Source organism: Rhamphochromis longiceps, linkage group LG14, assembly GCF_057381845.1.
Source record: "Rhamphochromis longiceps isolate RC_006_pf linkage group LG14, R_longiceps_female_GT1.1, whole genome shotgun sequence".
NCBI classification, from domain to species: Eukaryota; Metazoa; Chordata; class Actinopteri; order Cichliformes; family Cichlidae; genus Rhamphochromis; species Rhamphochromis longiceps.
In genome coordinates this window covers 25994650-26014814 of record NC_140570.1, presented here as the reverse complement: position 1 = coordinate 26014814, position 20165 = coordinate 25994650, and the positions used below count along the sequence as shown (strand labels likewise).

The 20165-nt window shown below is 40.3% G+C and overlaps 1 protein-coding gene across 3 annotated transcripts in view; it reads right to left on the bottom strand.

Moving 5' to 3' along the window:
* Window positions 1–20103, bottom strand: part of ift80 (intraflagellar transport 80 homolog (Chlamydomonas)) — a 56199-nt gene extending 36096 nt beyond the window's left edge. The window contains exons 1-8 of one of the 3 annotated variants that reach the window (XM_085380920.1): window positions 19512–20103; window positions 19322–19380; window positions 18876–19099; window positions 16958–17068; window positions 16756–16824; window positions 8080–8189; window positions 6993–7082; window positions 6776–6913 (exon numbers count right to left, since the gene is read on the bottom strand). In XM_085380920.1, coding sequence (XP_085237046.1) covers window positions 6776–6913; window positions 6993–7082; window positions 8080–8189; window positions 16756–16824; window positions 16958–17068; window positions 18876–19099; window positions 19322–19356 — 777 coding nt within the window. In that variant the 5' untranslated portion in view covers window positions 19357–19380; window positions 19512–20103. Of the gene's footprint in view, window positions 1–6775; window positions 6914–6992; window positions 7083–8079; window positions 8190–10037; window positions 10384–16755; window positions 16825–16957; window positions 17069–18875; window positions 19100–19321; window positions 19381–19511 lie in introns of those variants that run through there. The other 2 variants (XM_085380919.1, XM_085380921.1) reach the window with 2 other exon arrangements.
* Between the last annotated feature and the right edge of the window lie 62 nt (window positions 20104–20165).

Sequence of the window (20165 nt, the reverse complement as noted above, 5' to 3'; positions counted from 1 at the left end):
GCAGAGAGGGGGAGGGAACCCTGGGGTGCAGCCAAAATTAAACCCTTTCAAATCATCCTCTTCTGGAAGTTGGTCCAGTGCCTCCAGCCCAGCCCTAGCCCTCAATAACGGTCCTTAATGAACTCTGGGCTGGCAAAAAATCTCAAAGTGATACCCCCAGTTCCACACATACTAGGCTCTCCCCTACTTGTGTGCACAACCAAAGCCCGTTATTTGCTCCCTGCCTTCGTCACCAAGTATCACCCTCATGGCTTTATCCCTCTTTCCTCTCTTTCTGTCTATGAGTGTGACATGTTTGTCTAGCTAGTGGAGGTAGTGATTTAGCGTTGCTAAGAATGATGACTCTGCCAGAGCGGCTGGCAGGGCACTGTCTTACTGTCGTACTCTTACTCCAGCTTTGGGGGGAGGGAAGGAGGGTTTGAGAAGTAAAGAGAAAAAAGAAAAAAGAGAGAGAGAGAGAGAGAGAGAGAGAGAGAGAGAGAGAGAGAGAGAGAGAGAGAGAGAGAGAGAGAGAGAGAGAGAGAGAGAGAAACCACCGTCTTTTATGGAGACCAATCCTCCAAGCCTCACTGCCTAGGCCAACTTTAAAGGATATATTGGACAGTTCCACACTACCCCACCCCCCACCCCTCCAACTGCTCTCTTTTCTCAGCTTTTCATGCTCCCCTCCTTTTTGGTTTCCAACAAGGCAAGCCTTTAGCCGAACTCGGGAGAGGTGTAAAAGTAATACCATGTCAACAAGTGCCTTTTACTCTAACCCACTTTACGCACACAAGCACTGACTCTCTCTCTCTCACACACACACACATACACAAAAAAGAAAAAAAATTGGGGTCAATCATCTGCAAGATGGACCTAAGTATACACTGTTCCACAGAGTGTGCCAGAATGAGTTCAGCAACACAGAAAACCAAAGCCTGTTCGACACAAAGGGCCTCGAATACAAAGGAGAAATCATTATCCTCACATTCTGGTAGGGGAAACTAATGAGCTCCTTGGGATGACAGATTAAGTCTACATGTAAGTATTGCATCTAATAGTCTTACACTATTCATGCTCGCAAAGGTTTCATCAAGACTGGTAACCTCATTAAAATCTGTTAAAAGAAATGAGTGAAATTATTCCTATGAAAACAAGGATAAACTGTAGAGGGAGAGAGCTGAGAGAGGACGGGCAGACCTCAGATTCAGAACTGGAGTTCTTTTTCTACCACTTCACAGTAATATGGAGGAAGCTTTCTGTTCTTACTACAGCGAGCGAGAGAGAGTGTGCATAAAGGAAAAGTGCAGAGTGGAGAGAGCAAGAAATAGCATGCAAAAGCACAGATTTTTAAGGGGAGGGAGAGAGTGAGAAAGAAGAGAGTGAGGGACAGAGAGCGCAAGTGGGAGGAGGAGGGAGAGAGAGAAAGAGAGAGGGGTAGCCCTACCCAGTTGCCTGGGGAGAAAACTGCTCTGCTGCTGACTCAGGACTCTCTTTGTTTGACAACGCTCCCTAGCTCTCCCTCTCTCTCTCTCCCTGACACACTCACAAACTTACTTGTCTTTTTTCAAATACTAAGACACCATGTTTTTTAATGTGCACATGGTCTTTCTTTGTCAAAGCTACACCATTAATTTCACTCAGTCTCTGCTGTTTTTCTACTCCCTATCCTCAACGTGTGTGTGTGTGTGTGTTTCTCTTTTACTTCTGCTGCCTAAAAACATACTGTACTGAACGCCCCAGTTTCTTGTGATGAAAACAGATAAAGGTTTGCACTGTAATAAATCTACAGTGGTTTCTTTTGCTTTTTCATGCTCCACTAACAGTGGTTCACAATCAGGACCAGAACTCTTGGCCATTTCATTCTTTTCCAACAGCGGCACTTTCCAGATGTTGGCTGGCCAATGGCTGGTAGCAAACTTGCCAGCACACGCTCAGGTATATGCTCCCCAGTGGTAAAGGGGGAGACCTGTTAAAGGGACTAATTGATAAGCCGGTGATGACTGATGCCTAGCAAATAAGAGTCTACGGCTCAGAGGGAAAATAAAGACAACAACATGTGTGGCAGGCTAACAGACAGTCAAGAGGAATACACTTTCTGGGGACATAAACAATAGCTAGCTGTGTTAAGGACGGGTGGACAAAGATCCTACAGACAAAGCGGGTGCAGATGAAGACGCAAGGGATAATGAAGAAAGTTAAACATGGACCAATTCCAAAAGTGGCAATGCTGAGCAAAGCCCTAAGGGGACCCCTAGACTCATCCAGAAAAAGAGAGGTAAAGAGGGCCTCGAGGAAGGAACAAGGGAGACGGAGCCAAGAGGGGGAGCACTGATAAGTGCAAGGTAGCCAAACATACCCAAAGGGAGTAGGGAGGCATGAGAAGCAAAAAAAAGAATGATAGAGGAAGATTTAGACAAATGAGGTAATTCTATGTTTAAAAAAAAGAAAGAAAGAAAAAGTAAAAACATGCAAGAGAAAGAAACAATTAGGAGCTCAGTCTCCTGCATAATTTTACCCAAAACTGACACGAAGTGGATGAATAAAATATTCAGTTCGTTCTAAAGACAATGTAGCTAGCAGAAAATCATGGATAATCACTGATTGTTATGAGTGAAGACCATTTCGGCTTTTCAATCAAATAGAAAAATCAAAAAGGGTATAACAGTGGTTTAACACTTTTACATTCTCTGCCTTTGAAAGCAATGCTACTATTATGAGGTATAACATTAACAGATCATTTTCTCAAAACTGTGTGAGGTTAACAACTGTTAGTTCTTTGTGTACCAACAACTGCAACACCCGAAGGAAGGGGATTTTTAACTATAAATGACAAAGATATTCATAAGAAATAGGGCTCACCCTTACGCCAACTTTACGAGTATTCAGACTAAGCTAGTCTCCTGTGCACAAGTATAATTTAACAGAAGGGGATTAGAAAAGAGATGGTGGAAAGGAGAGTGGAAGAGTAAGATATGCACTTGAGATTATTGGTGGGAGCATGAGAGAAACCTGGATCATTCCAGGTCAACCATATTTTTAGTAATACCTCAGTTAAATGAGACCAGAGGAGAGACAGGAGCAGCAACCATTAGGTTCAATGAGGTATACATCTACAGCCACTTTCAGATTGACACCAAGCCCTGCATGAACAATCACAGGCTGATTATTCGTTTAAATGAGGTCATTCTGGTAAACACTCAGATTTTCAGCAAAAACAGTTATGCCTTCTTGATCTGACTCTGCTTACGTGCCTTTGACCAGCCTCTGAACTTGGGATGATGTCCTGTGCTCTGTGTCTCCTACAGCAGAAGAAGAACTTGCTCTTCATGACCAAATAACAAAAGCAAAAAGATAAAATCATATTTTTTTAATGAATCTATTGAAAGTTTAAATAGATAAACAAATATTATTCTTATTCCTTCACAATATTCTTCCAGGGAATTAGAATAGCAAAACCAGGCAGCTTTAACATTTATGCATGTGAGCACGGTTGTACAGCAAAGAGAGAGAGAAAAAACAAGTGTACAGAAGAGAAGGGGGAGAAGGGGTGGAGAGCAAGAAGCGAGAGGGTGCTTGCCTGGCACAATGAGTCCTACTTGTTAGCTAGTGACAGTGTCAGGGATCGTGACAGGGTCCAGACGCTAGACACCAGCTGCAGCGCCTCGTAAATAGACTGCTGTCTCGCAGGCACATTTGCACGGCAATGGTTGCACACAAATGTGCACACACAGGCATGTGGGCACATGCATATACTATGGCAGGCACACAGACAGACACTGACTTATTGTGTCTCCCAAATCTTGTAAAAGGGACAGTGAGCCTCTTTGTGTCTTGTGTGATGTTAAACCTCCTGTAAAAAGTGCTTTACACAAAAAGCGCTCTACACAAAAGAACTCTAAGCACCATAAAAGTCTAAATAAAAGAAATAAATATGTATTAATAAATCAGTTATCTTTTAATTGTTAAGAAAAAAATGCTACAATCAGTCCATGGGTGACTTGCTGGAACTGCAAGACTAATTTTTTTTTTTTTTTTGCTACTTTTGTATTTGCGTGTGTCCACCCAGCCTTTCCAGCGATAATGGAGAGGGGTAATTCACTACATCTGCCCTAAGGCATGGAGGAGAGAAAGTAAAAACGTAGACGAGAGCTGATAGTTTAGAAGGAGAGGAGAGCCAAGCTGGAAAAGGGTGAAAGGGTTAAATCTGCAGGACTGATCCTGCTGAGCCAGCAGCAGTACGTTAAAGTGCAAGGTTTCATTGTAGCAGATACAGAATGAAACTCCTTCCCATTAGTCACGCTAGTAACTGAAAAGGCTCTTCACGCTGTTTAACCCTTGCTGTGCTGCAAACAAACCACAGCAACAACACAGGTAAAGCACTTGTAAGCAGCTAATGGTTTCTGTCTGCAACTTCTCATGCACAATGACATTATAATAAATATACAACACTGGTCGAGGGTGCACATGTAAGCAAAACTTGAACTTTTTCTCTGATGCATGAAAGAACCTTCTGTCTGAATTCACACATAGAACGCGACTCGGACGGAGTGACCTTTTGAGGGGGATTTTCTTTTTCTAAACTCTTTTCCCCCCCTTATTCCCTGCACCCCCACTCCGCTTCTCTTCTTGAGCAAGCCTCCCACACCATGCTACAGCACACACTGTCTCTGAGGGGCTTAGGGAGGAGAAGGCATGCATACCCTTCCTCCAGTCAGAGCAGGGCAGAACCATAATCATCATAATTATCATCATCATCACACTGCCTTAACCAAGACACACCACAGCAAAGCAAGTGGTGCAATGATGAAACAATGGAACAAACCAACCACGTAAACAAACCCATAATGGGAGGACATAAGGTTACTCGGGTCATTACAAAAAATAAAGGAGCAAGTTGTAATTTTAATAGTACATTATTTTTAGTTTTGTTTACACGGGCAAAATGGATATGAGCTGGCTTAATTTGAATCACTTCCTCAAGCTGCAGCAATAATCTGGCAGGTTACTCCAAAACAACTGAAATCGCTGGTTCAGAAGAGCAAAAGTAACTATACCAAATCTGTCTCGCAACGCAGATACAAACACACACCTTACTCCTGTAGAGAAGACAAACTGGTTGGTCCCGACCTCTCTCTAGCACATATGATTTAGTACCCCAAGAAAAAAAAAGAAAGACATTTGATCCTAATTAAATCAAAATGAAGCATGAAATGCCCGATGATCAGGACACAAAAATCCCAGCCCAGGTTGTTTGTTTTGATTACTGCGATCTGATGCAGCAGTACAGTGACATCTGAACATAAACTCAAAGAAGCCCTAAACGTCCCATGAGGGAACTGGTAATATTGCTCTCTGCCAAGTGTTCAGCAATAATGAAACAACAATTACCATTCATCATTCTCTCATTTCCTTTCTCATTACTGAAGTTACCATCAGCACCAGGTAACAAGAACATGTGGCATGCAGCCTAATGTGATTTAAAGAGATGAATGATGTATAGAAAACACGTGGCCTGTAATGAGCTACACACTGTAAACCATACTGCATTGGAAAAGCTGACACTGTGCTATAGACACTGTATGTTTCGAGGAACAGGACTTCACACACTACAAATAAATGCTACACGGGGAGATGTACATAAACTAAAGGAAAAAGTACACAAAAAAGCTAAAAATATGTGGAAAGTACATGGCCCTGATGATGTACAGCTTCTGCTCTTTTTTTCCAGCAACAGCTGCATATAACTGAGGTCAGTCTGATTTCATGAACAACCCCCTTTTAGAGTATGTCACTGAAAGGTAATAGTTAAATTGTTTTTGAGGAACAAGTCGTTCGTTTAAAATGATGAATTTTATGATATCCTCAAAAAGTGATCAAAAACCTGGAATTAACTTAAGCACATGCTAACATACTTTGATTTTTTTTACTCAATATATATACTTTTTCATGAGATTACTGCCACAAAGTTGTTGTTTTTTTCCTGTAGGACTGCGTGTACTTACTTACTGACTACATGTGTAACCAGAGAGGAGACATGTATTACTGAAAATTCAACCTTAGGTAGACTTTTTGTAAAAAGATTACATATGGCAAATGATTATCATCCTTATTAAAACAGTTCCTGGTCAGGTGTAAAAGATTAGATTAGACTGAGTGGTCATTTGAGTGTGTTCGTGTGCCAGGGTTGTGTTGAGATTAGCTAGTTACTGGCTGTGGGGAAAAAAAAAAAATCAACTTCCACATTTTATTTTCAAAAAAGCAAAAATGTTACACAAGTTTTTTTATTATTAAATATTAGTAAATTAATGTATCAGGTTGAAATTGTAAGGTCTTTACCTGACAATATAAAGCGCCTTAAGGCAACTGATGTTGTGATTTGTTGCTATATAAATAAAACTGAATTGAACTGAACTAAATTGTGGTTCACTGACGGACTGTAGTCCTGCCCATACCCTACCTCCAGCACTTCTTGTTGGATACATGGGTAAGACAGTCGATGATGAATGTGTAAGAGGTGCCAGAAATCTCAAATTAAGTTCACTTTATGTCATTCCAGGCATATTAAAATACACCGGGACAAAATTATGTTTATGAAAGCCTGAGTAAGTGGAAAAAAAAAAACAAAAAAAACAAAACAAAGAAAATTTGCTGTTTTGAACCCTTTTGCCAAAACTGTGTCTATTATTAACCTCTATTTCACTTCTATAGCTAATACCAGACATCCCATTTACATTATACTATGTTCAACATTTAAAAAATAAAAATACATGGAGGTTATAATGGGTTCACTTACTCCAGTCTTATCACAGAGCCGCAGGGTGTTGAAAGAGCCCACAGCAAACACCTCTCCATCTGGAGCCCAGGACAAAGATGTGACTGGGTAGTCATGAGACAGTGAGCAGTGAAGCAGATGTCCAAAGCTGTCCCATACCTGTTGAAGAGGCAAATGGTTTTAAAAAGGTATTCAGTAATTATTAAGACATCAACAAATATACTAAAAAGCCACTGACCTTATATTTACAATCTTCCCCACCTGACAGGATTAGGTCATTGACTGAATTCCAGTCTACCTTCAGAATGACCCCATCATGAGCCTTCCACTAGGGAGAGAAAGATAGAGAGAAAGCATACACGTAATGGAAAGAATGGGGGGAAAAAAAGAAAAAGTTAGGTTAAGAAACATAATAACGTCATCAACACATAACATTTTGGTTTGAAGAGATCTCTAACAAATTCCTATACTTTTCCTTTGTCCAAAAGGAGGATAAAAATAAGCTGGCTGGAATAAGCACCCGTATGGAATTTATTTTTTGGTCACGACCACAGTTACAAGTTTATGAATTGTTTCATCTTAGCCAAACTGAGAGCTTACTTTTAACATTATGTGTTACAGTGTAACACAGAACAGAGAGCCTGTTCCCAGCCTTATCTCACCAGACCTAATGTACCATTCTGTTCCTAATCTGTATAAACATTTTATTTTTTGTACACTGGTTACTTATTCCATGTACCCAAGGAAGACACAGGTAGATATTCTGTATTGCTGTCTGTATAAGGGACTGCAAAGGTCAAAGAGGATGATGTTAGGGGGTCTGTGGGGGAGGGGGGAGGGGAGTTCATTTGTTTAGTTCATTGTGTTGGTCTTCAGGGGATCTCAGAGGGAGATAATAAAGTTGGGACATTGTGCTTGTATATGAATTTATGTGCAGTAATAGCTTAGTAATAGTTTTCTTATAAGCCTTTAAGTATAGTGTAGCAGAGGTGAGAAAAAAATCTTCTCTTGTTTCAGTGTCTTTTATGAAATTAATGGCCTCGCTGACTCATTTAAATGGAGAACTCAATTTTGCTTCTGTTTGACATAATAATTTCAAGTTAATAATTCACTACAAACTATACTATACTGAGAGGTCATATGGTCTGGAACTGGTTTTCATATACATATGAAATAGCATATTTTGATGTCTAAATCCTACAAGCCTTTGTAAATGTCAGTAAAATGAAAACGAATATCCCCAAGTGTGAATTTGCGCTCAAGCAACATGTGTGAGTAACAGAGAGAGTTTAGTCTGTCGGCTTACTCAGAAAAAGTTTGTTTACCTGTATGATTTTGGCGCTGGGCTGTAAAGGCTTGATAATTAGCTGTCTTCCTGAAGTGTAGAGAATTCTGTCCGAGTCCGGACCCCAGGCCACAGAATATACAGGAGATCCTGGAAAGACATCCAAAAGCATAGGATGAAGAAAGCAGCAATCTTCTATTAATCATGAGCCAAGAGCACAGAGTTGTGTACAAATGCGCCCTCTCTCATTTACAAATCAGAATTTGCTGTGAACAATAGCTAGAGGATGAAGCAGACCCAATTCCTCCTCTCAAAAGATATCATACTCAATCAGAAATCTCACCTCATTTAGTCTACGTAACAGCACTTTGCTTCACTTACAAGAAAACCAGCTGAGAAAATCAGTCTAACTTCTACTGCATAAGCACAAGTGTGTGTCTCTGTGAGCAAGAGCGTGTGTTGAGCTGTGCCTGTGAATCTGTGTGTGTGTGTGTGTGTGTGTGGGGGGGGGGGGGGGGGGGGTGACATTTAACCCTACTCCAGGTGCATGGGGTTTCTCACAAATGCCAAATGATCCAAATCTGACGAAGGCGATGAGAGGGGTTCAGACAAGTTCCTTTTTCCTCGCTCTCACTCTGTTCCAACCTCTTCCTAGAGCTCTCTCGTAAAATGGGTCATAGTATCCAAAAAGAACAGTGTGCTCCTGTAATTTGTGCATATATGTGCATGTGTGAGAGAGAGTTTGTGTGAGTGTGTGTTTGTGAAGCTGTAGCCACAAAAGAGAATCAACACCTGCAGTGATCTGGGTGCCATGTGTATCTGTAGAAATACTACTAAATCCAGGTGTTGCACAAATGTACAGCTCAATCCCCAAACACTAAGAAAAAACATTACTACATACTGGGCTCAATCACCAGTCCCCAGCCAGGTTTTACACAGCATCATTCAGGAGTGGCATACAATCAGTTTCACCAAGAAGCCAATTTTTACCCCCCAAAACAGTTACATCTGACATCAACTGCACAGTGATTAATAAGTAAGATCTGAATGCTAAAGAAAGAACTTTAGCATCAGTCTTACTTGAGATTTTTATGGCTTTTAGTAAAACTCCACTTCTAAATAAATAAATAAATAAATAAATATATAAAAAACACCCAGCACGCCCCTGCGGGCGGTTTGTCCTTCAAGCTCGGGTCCTCTACCAGAGGCCTGGGAGCTTGAGGGTCCTGCGCAGTATAGGGCTTTGGAGTTGACGTCACGCCGCAATGCATTGTGGGAGCGCGGCGCCATTTTCGGGGTCTACGATCCAAACAAACTCACTGTTGGAACGGCGACGACGACAAGAAACATGTTTAAAAGCAGCTCAAAAGAAAACGGACGGTATAGAGACCGATTGCGTCCAGAGGCGAAGCAGCGGTATTTGAAAAAAAATAGAGTGCATCGCAAATCTGGACCCATATGAAATACGGCAGTGGAGTAAAGACCCAGACGACTTCCCGCCACTGTCCTACCCCGATATCTTCACGCATCTTGTTTGTGGAGTAAGCGCTTACACAGCGAACCAGTTTCGTAATTACAAGTCACTGGAGGCGCACATCCAATTTACAAATGGCTGGGTGCAAGATTTGGCTATTTTCAAGCCGCCAAACTCTTGAGTACGTCGTCAAAGTAAGTCAGCTGGAGTGCATCGAGTGAAATAGCCATTTTCCACCCCCCACCATAATTAATGTTATACATTTATCAGTAAACTGCTAAAATATCGTTATCATATTATGTGCCCATAATTGTAAAGTAGATGCAAATTAACACATTGATAATCGGGCAAATTATTAACGCCAATTTGTGTCCTCCCTGTCTCCTCCTGCGAATCTTTACATAGCACATATGTCTGCAAATTCACTCCATTTGATGTTTGATCGCAATTTCTATAACTTCCGAGACCACCAACGATAATATTATTCAGCTATAAAGTGTGATGTGAACATATTTAGAACTTACCGGAATGAAAATGTCTTGAGCACACCAGCTGATATCTGGAGACGTAACAGAACTTGATATCAGCTCGTCTCACGGCTGCTATCCAGGCTAGACGCCTTCGTTTGGTAATATCCGATACATGAGCTCCTTCATGTTGCTTCCAGGTTGGGAAAGCATAAAAAGACAATTGAAACTTATTCCCGTGCCGGTCGTAAGATCGAACATTGCAGCCGAGCACACAGCAAGTACGAACCATGGCTATGCTTTCGCTCCTTACTTAGACCCCCAAAATGGCGGATCGGGCCAAAATCCTTTCCACGCCCACCCCCGTGACATCACGCTCCAAAGCCCTATCTTAGCTGTTCCCAGGACTGCGCTCTTCTGGACAGAGATCGCCGATGTTATTCCCGGGATCTGCTGGAGCCACTCGCCTAGCTTGGGAGTCACCGCACCTAGTGCTCCGATTACCACGGGGACCACCGTTACCTTCACCCTCCACATCCTCTCGAGCTCTTCTCTGAGCCCTTGGTATTTCTCCAGCTTCTCATGTTCCTTCTTCCTGATATTGCTGTCATTCGGAACCGCTACATCGATCACTACGGCCGTCTTCTTCTGTTTGTCTACCACCACTATGTCCGGTTGGTTAGCCACCACCATTTTGTCCGTCTCTATCTGGAAGTCCCACAGGATCTTAGCTCGGTCATTCTCCACCACCCTTGGGGGCATCTCCCATTTTGACCTCGGGACTTCCAGATTATACTCGGCACAGATGTTCCTGTACACTATGCCGGTCACTTGGTTATGGCGTTCCATGTATGCCTTGCCTGCTAGCATCTTGCACCCTGCTGTTATGTGCTGGATTGTCTCTGGGGCATCTTTACACAGCCTGCACCTGGGGTCTTGCCTGGTGTGATAGACCCCAGCCTCTATGGATCTTGTACTCAGAGCTTGTTCTTGTGCTGCCATGATTAGTGCCTCTGTGCTGTCTTTCAGTCCAGCTTTGTCCAGCCACTGGTAGGATTTCTGGATATCAGCCACCTCCTCTATCTGCCGGTGGTACATACCGTGCAGGGGCCTGTCCTTCCATGATGGTTCCTCGTCTCCCTCCTCTTTCTTGGGTTTCTGCTGCCTGAGGTATTCACTGAGCACTCGGTCAGTTGGGGCCATCTTCCCAATGTATTCTTGGATGTTCGTTGTCTCATCCTGGACTGTGGTGCTGACACTCACCAGTCCCCGGCCCCCTTCCTTGCGCTTAGCGTACAGCCTCAGGGTGCTGGACTTGGGGTGAAACCCTCCATGCATGGTAAGGAGCTTTCTTGTCTTTATGTCAGTGGCTTCTATCTCCTCCTTTGGCCAGCCTATTACCCCAGCAGGGTACCTGATCACGGGCAGGGCGTACGTGTTGATGGCCCGGATCTTGTTCTTACCATTCAGCTGACTCCTCAGGACTTGCCTGACCCTCTGCAGGTACTTGGTGGTTGCAGCTTTTCTAGCGGCCTCTTCATGGTTCCCATTCGCCTGCAGGATCCCCAGGTACTTGTACCTGTCCTCTATGTCTGCAATGTTGCCTTCTGGTAGTTCAATCCCCTCAGTTCTGACTAACTTCCCTCTCTTTGTTACCATCCGACTACACTTCTCCAGTCCGAATGACATTCCAATGTCATTGCTGTATAGCCTGGTAGTGTGGATCAGTGAATCGATGTCTCGTTCACTCTTGGCATACAGCTTGATGTCATCCATGTACAGGAGGTGGCTGACAACTGCTCCGTTCCATAGTCGGTATCCGTAGCCAGTCTTGTTAATGATCTCACTGAGGGAGTTCAGGCCTATGCAGAACAGCAGTGGGGACAGAGCATCTCCTTGGTAGATCCCGCACTTGATGGTGACTTGTGCTGTGGGCTTGGAGTTGGCCTCTAGTGTTGTACGCCACATCCCCATTGAGTTCCTGATGAAGGCTCTTAGGGTCCCATTGATCTTGTACAATTCTAGGCATTCCAGTATCCAGCTGTGGGGCATTGAGTCATAGGCCTTCTTGTAATCAATCCAGGCAGTGCACAGGTTGGTCAGTCTGGTCTTGCAGTCTCGGCTGACTGTTCTGTCTACCAGTAGCTGGTGTTTTGCGAGAGTACACCTTTGCTGGTTCTGTGGAGAACAGCTGGTTTATTCTCCTGCCTTCTATCTCTCTGGTGTACCTCCTCAAGCGGCTGGCCAAGGCTATGAGTCTTTGCTTGGCAGTTTCCAAGGCCTCAGGTATGGACAGCTTGCTGTATTTCTTATGCACCTTCTTTGTCGTACCTTTCTGCAACTCCGTTAGTTGGCTAAACTCCCTCCGTGCTACTTTGATCTTGCCCTCTAGCCTCCTTCTCCATGGAGGGTACTGCATGGATGGATATATATATATATATATATATATATATATATATATATATATATATATATATATATATATATATATATATATATATATATATATATATATATATATATATATATATATATATATATATATATATAGAGTGCCTCTAATTATTTATTTTTTTTACTTATACCTGAAAACGGACTTTTGGCAGTACTAAGCATGATTATCTTCTTAAGCCTTGATTATACTGTGTTTTGAAAACGGACAGCAGAGCCAAATAGGCATCCTGGTTTCACACTTCTTTCAACTCCGCTTGAAGTCCGTCACCTTTGCAACATGAGTAGTTAGTGTATTATAATGTAAATTCTCTATTAATTTGTCCACACAGTCACTAAAAATAGGTAGGCATGTTTTCCACAGTCTGACATCCCATCTTCCCTTTAACAGCAGTCTATAAACATGTGGGAGCTGAGGAGACCAGCTGCTGGACTTTTGGGAGAGGAATCTTGTCCCATTCTTGTCTGATACAGGATCCTAGCTGTTCAGCAGTCCTGGGTTTTCTTTGTAGTCTACTTCATTTGTTGCATTTTATAATGAACCAAATGCTTTCAATTGCAGAAAGCCCAGTTTACCAACCATATCTTTCTACAATTAAGCCATTGAGTCTGGATGGACAAAAAGTGGGCTACCATATCAGAGATGATGGTGCAGATCATGTTCATTATGTACTATAGATGACGACAAATTCATTCATTCTTCACAATTTTACCTTGAAAATTCTGAATTTGTTACAGAATTTTTAGATGTAGTTTTCTGCAGATAAACCTGTGCCTTTAATTCTGAGAAACTCTGCCTCTCTAAGATGGTCTTGGAGGAGAAACTCTAAAAATCTATCAAACATGAGGCACTACACATTGTGGTGAGGTTATATACCACCACTAAGATTTTGTTAAATGTTCCTTAGCAAGTTGGCCCTCAACCAGATGCTTTTGGTAGCCATTAACAAGCTTCTGGTCTAATTCTGGCTGACCACTCTTCTTTGAAAAATTGGGTTAATTTAAGTTCATTTAAATTGGTTTGTTTCCTGCCATGGATCCAGCTTTTGAACATAGTCCACAAATTTTCAATATGGTTGAGGTCCAGGATTTAGAAAGGCAATTCCAGAAGCTAATGTTAGCCTGCTTTATCCATTCCTAAACCAGTTTTGATGTGTGTGATCATTGTACTGTTGGAAGAGCCAATTCTTCCCAAGTGTAGCTGTTTATCTGAGGTGACATGAAGAACTTGGAGGTAGTTCTGCTTCTTCGTTATTCAGTCTACTTTGTGCAATGTATCAGTAGCACTGACAGCAAAACAACGCCAGAGCATGATGCTACCACCACCATGTTTGACAGTTTGTACATTGTTCGTACACTGTTCATCCTGTCTGACCAATTTTCCGTATTGTAAAATTCCTGTTGAGTTTAAAGATGTGGATTTTGGAGCAGGGGCTTTTTTCTTATTTGTCACTTGTCAGTCCATGGCAACGTAAAACTTGATTCACTGTGGACAGAGACCCTGGTGTTCTAGCAGTTTTGAGTTCATGTTAGGATGAACCCTGGTGGTTCCTAGGTTGCTCCTGAACATCCTGAACAATTTCCAATCATCTGAGGGGGATGATTTTTGATCTTTTTCCAGACCTTGGCAAAGTGGTGATGTATCCAAATAACTTGCATTTCCACACAATTGGTTGAACTGATAATCTTGGACTCTGCAGTTGTTTAGAGATGGCTCCAAGAAACCTTCCCAACTTGTGTAAATATACAGTTATCCTTCTTAAGTCTTCACTTACTTTCTTAGACTTTCCCATTATTCTGAGGAATGGTCAAAGCAATGAGGGCTGTTAAACAAATTATCTTTATGTTGGCAGAGAGAAACTACCAAGTGTATTCAATCATAAAAACTAATGAGAGGTTAATATTGTAGACATTGCAGAACCTTCAGTACCACTTATCACCAGTAAAAGATTTAAGTGAGTGTATTTATACATTTGAGCCTAAATGTATACTTTTAACCCTGCATGGATGAGGGAAAATCCATCATTAGTTCAAACTTGTGCAACCAATTCCCCAATTCTTTTGTTTTAAGTCAATAAACACATATGTTGTACAATGACTCCCACCTGGAAAAAGAACATTTCAGAGAAATCATTAAAAGACCAAAATTACTATGACATTCATGCTCATGATGGGTATATGTAAATGTTTGACCACATCTGTTGGTATCACTCACAACAAGGAACAAGTCTGCAATCACATTAACAAATGTGATGAGGACAGAGTCTGCGACATGTCAGCTTAACAAGTTTTGTCAGTGATGAATTAACTTGAGTTCTAACAGAAGCAAGAGACTAAGATTAAAAGTTAGTTTATTGTTTTCACTTGTTTCTTCTGAGATTATTGCATACTTGTAGCATCAAACGACAGCAGAATCAATGCAGAAGCTTTTCCAAATCAAAAGAGCTCTACACATTAATGCGCATTCTGAACTACTATATTTTATATTACTTATTTTGCTGCCAAATCTTGTACATAACACATAATAATATTACTGGAGTCCCTTTATGTCTTTAAAACACTGTTTACACAAGCAATGACAGCTATCTCATGTCTGAGAAGGGCTACAGTTAGGTCAATAAGGTTTTGAACAATTATACTTTTTTTTGTAATTTTAGCTCTGTATACCACCACAGTGTATTTTGTAAGATAATACATGATTAAATGTATTAAATTGAAATTACTGCATAAACTCTTTGGGCATTGCAGTTTTTTTAAATATCATTCCTCATTTTCAGATGCTCAAAAGAAAATGGACAACTGACTGACAAGCAGTGACATACCCAGGTGAGGTCTGCTCCCTTATTATATCATGCAAACTAAATAGTTTGCACCTCACCTCAAGTGAGGTGGACTCACTTGAACCCTTCATGTAAGGGCCACAGAGCTGTTGATGGATGTGAGGGAGGCCATCATTGAACTGAAAAATCTAAATAAATCTATTCGACAAATAGCAAAAATTTAATACTGGACAAATCAACAATCTGTTATTTTCTTAAAAAAAAGTTTAAAAAAAAAAGTAATGCACTGGTCAGCTGAAAGACTACAGAACACAACTAAAGGAAAAGATTGCAAATTATTTCATTTGTTACAAAAGCAAATAAACAAAAAACCTTGTCCTTCACAATAAGTTCAACTTCAAGTCAACAATACTCTTAAAAATTTTGCCGTATCATTGTCAAGGTCTAAAATCACGAGAAGTTTTTTATAAATGTAAATACAGAAAGTTTACAACAAAGTTTAAACCACTGGTTACACTCAAAAACAAGAAGCCTAAATAAGACTGCTAGAAAACATCTAAACAAAGTTCTGTGAAATATTCTTTGGACAGATGAAACCAAAATCAACTTTTACCAGGCTGATGGACCTAGTCAAGTACAGAGAAGGAGAGAAACAGCTTATGATCCAAAATGTACCATATTATGTCAAACATGGTGGAGGCAGTGTTATGGCATTGGCATGTATGGCTGGTAGTGCAATTGTGTCTCTAGTCTTTATAGATCATGCGACTGCTGATAGAAGTACCACAATGAGGTGTTAAGTGTGCAGGGATGTAGTGTCTGCTCAGATAAAACAAAATTACCCAAAACAAATTAGACAGCACTTTGCAGTGCAAAGGGAAAATGACCTGAAACATACTGCAAACAGTACCCAAGAGTTTCTAAAGGCAACGAAACAGGATATTCTTCAGTGGCCAAGTTTGTCACCTGATCTAAACTCAACAGAGCATGTTTGACCCACAGAGTGACCCAAAAACAAGCAGGACTGAAGATGGCAGTACTAAAGGTCTGCAGTGTATCTCAAGGGAAGAAACAGCATTTAGTAATGTCCATGCTCTCTAAACTCATTCACAAGTTTATTGATTGATTTGGAATCCACTGTGATGGTGCATGGAGCCAAAATGGCAAAAAGAAAAGTGCCATTGCCCAAAACCATATGGAACTAACTGTATAGCGTTGCTTTTTTCCCTCCAACAAATCAGATTTTTCCCAGATGCAAATAATTTTATTAATTATCATCTGTTATTCAGGTAAAAATCTGATTGAGATTAAAGTCTTTTTTCAAGTGAGGCCGGACCAATTCAGACATCAGGAAAAGTTGGGCATTTTGTTAACTATAAAAATTTTACAGATGCAACTGTTTTCCTGATCAGTTTGATCTGCGTTTTGCTTTGCTAATTAACATGTTAGCGCTTAAATAATAAATGAAAAGTATGCAGTTTTACACATGCACTAGATACACATTTGCAGTTCTGCTTCAGTGAAATTAAGGTTTTAAGTCTTACCTTGGCTGGCTAGTGTCGAGCGTAGCATCCCACTTTTTGACCAGATTTTAATCTGCCCATCTTCTCCAGCTAATTAGAAAAACAACCAGAATAGGCCATAAAGACATCTTGATTAGATTCTCATTTTGATTTAAAAAGAAAAAAGGCTGATTAGATGAGTAGTTGTCAGATAACAGAGGAAATGAGTCCTAGTCATCTTTACCAGTGATAAGAGCAGTCCCGTCATAGTTCCATCTTCCAGCCAAAACAGCTCCTTTGTGCGCCTCAACACTCTTCTCAATGCGACCCATCTTTGAGGTTAAGTGGAACTTTCCTGCAACAAATTTACAAAAAAAACCCCCCCACATAGATGGTGTAAAGCCATTCCACACACTAGGCCTGGGGTGATGTAGGCGTTTTCAGTTGTTTATAACTCAAATACAGAACTGAGCGTTGTAATTCACTCAGTAAAGTTTCATAAATCTGTGGAATTCTAGTTACTGTGTAACGGAAAACAAGTTTTACTGGCCAAGACAAAATAGTAAAAATATATAAATAAATACGTATTTTAATCAAAACACACAATAACTACCAATCCATCTCCTAACACACAAATACAGACAAATTTATATTCTCTACAGTCAAGTAAATTACAAACTTCTGGTTTGAAGCAAATGAGTGAAACTAAAAAGGCTTCTGTCGGGTAAATTAGGGCAATTTTCTATGCGGTAGACACGAAAGGGTGATCAGCCATGGAGAGTTATTGAAGACGGTAGCCTACCATATACTTTGTGGCAGTGCATATTAAAAATTCTGAATGTTCTATGTAATTTCTGGTGACCTAAAACTGCAAATCAGCATGCTGCAGTGCTCTCTCATTTCTAAATTTGGACATCCCAACAAAAGTAGATGTAACTGATCCAGCAGGTAGTCAGTTTAACAGGCATGTACAGCTGAATGACTCTCTTAAATGAAAAGCACACTAGAAAGCCACATTCTACATTGGAAATGCTTAATTGTTTGTTTGCCTGTTATCTGGAAAGCCTCATTTTCAGATTTCTTATAAAAAAATATAATATATATAAATATTTTTAATAGGAATGAAATATTATACAAACTCCAATACCATGTGTGCTTGTAATTTAAAACGCTAAAACTGCTTAGCATCATACATTTAAAAAAAAATTAAATTTAAAAATTTAAAAAAAAAAAATCATAAATAAACTTGTAAAAGGAAAAGAAGGCCAACTAATCAAAAAAGGTTAGGAAATCCCAAAGATGTCAAGTCTTCAAAACTAATAAAACCCAGGTGGACTGTTTTCTCTTCAAGTATATTATACAATCTAATAGGAAATCCAACAAAGAATCCAGATTAAAAACTTTAATCTGGAGCAAAAGAAAACTTTCAGTGTTTAAGTTAACAGTGAAGTCAAAATAAATGAATAAAACTCTGTTTCTATTCCCATTGCAGAACCAATAACTTTTGCAATACTAATATTTTTAACCGTAACAAGACAAGAAGCAGAGGAAAGTTGCAAAATGGATCGTAACACTTTTCACTAGTCTCTGGTCTGCCAGAGAAAATTGCTGCTTCAGTTTGTGGGTGTGTTTATGCAACCCTACACTGCCATTAGTGTTGTGACCACACATTGCCTTGCCATAACAGTACATCCATATTCTGTGTGTTGTATCTAACACAGGCCAAAGAAGAGACATGTACGGCAGATTCATGTCACACAAATTGTGTCACCAAGGGTCGGTATTAGAAACCTACAAAACAAAAATTGAGTTTTAGAGTTTTAGATTTATACTGAAAGCTTCATAAAAAGAAGAATTCAGATGGACTCTACTGGATCCTACAAGTATCAAATTGGTAGAGATTATTTCCCTTAAATATAAATAACAACTCTTGAATTGTCCCTATGTCTTCTAAAATAAATATCAAAAATTAAGGAAGACATTGCCATCCTGTAGATAGCCAATTCTGTTACTTAATTTAATTTATTTATTTCATGAGAATGTCTTTAACTAATAAATGCATAGATATGACTAAAAACAGCCACTCCCACTGATTTTATGAGTGAACTCTGAAATAAACCCTTTAGCATTCTGGTCAAATTTTAGAGAATACAAAGACTTGCCATCAGTGCTGGTAAGGACAAAGATTTCAGCCTGGGCCTGTTTCTTCACACCAACAGTTTTGGGGAACCAGTGTAGGTCAGTAGGGTAAATTTCCTCTGGCAGTTTGACAATCAGACTGGTCTCACTGGTCAGCAGGTTCCACTTGAGAATCTGATGATCCTCACTGCACGAGTACAGCTCATCTGCTGTGGTCCAGCCAACGCAGCTCACAAGTTCTTTATGTGATCAGCTGTTAAGGAGTTATAGTAATGAACTGATTCTAAAACCCTTTTTGTGGTAACCTCTGCAATAAATTGGGTTTTCTGAAAAATGGACAGAGGCTAGAGCAACACAATGATGGGAAATATTACCACTGCCTCAAATAGCACCACTAATAATTATGATTTAAAGTTTTGGAACTGTGTCACAGAATTACATGTGTTCCATAACTACAAAAAGGATATGTTTGGATTCCTTTAGGAGCGACGTTTTCAGTCTCATGGTGGATGTTCGTTCTGTTGATCACTAAACGAACAGAAAAATGTCAGAGACAGTAACGTAACTGTTATGTTAAAGCTCTCTATATAACACTGTTGTCAAACCAACACAAAAAATAATAGTACAGAAGACCTGAAGCATGGGTGTATACAGCTTACCCGTAAACTATGTAAAGCAGCCGTTTGCATTCTCCGTTAGCTGTAACGATGAAACAAACAAGCGTCCGCTGTTGCTACGGTACCTGCTACTGTTGCTAACGGAAGTCCTCAGTTATCCCCTGAGTCTCGTCTGTGACTTGAATGCTAACGTTAACTTGTTCTCTTGTTTAAAATGGACATCGTTTTCTCGTTGCCGAGTGTGCTAAGCGAGTGTCAGCAAAGCGTGCGTGTAATTTACTCTACTATGAAGCGCTATTAGAATACGCAAAAGTCTTATCTATCACCAATCAGCAATTTATGCCCCCAACGTATAAAACCTGCATTTTGGTAGCCATTTAATCTGGGTCAAAAACAGCTTGAAAAACAAATTATCGCGAGAGTTGCATCTCCACTTCCTTGACAACGGAAATTTCGAAATATTTCTAAGTTCAAAAACGACATCTGTTAAATAAATGTATTTATGCAAGTCGTTAGAATCGGGATCAACCAACACTAACAGTTGATCTATCGAGCTATATTCCCTCAAGTATAAACTATTGCTCGGAGCAGGTCCTTTATCGTACTACAGACAACCGTTTGAAGACGTAGGAACAACATTAGGCATTTTATGAGAATAAACTTGAATAATATGAACAATTTGCTGTAAAAGCATTG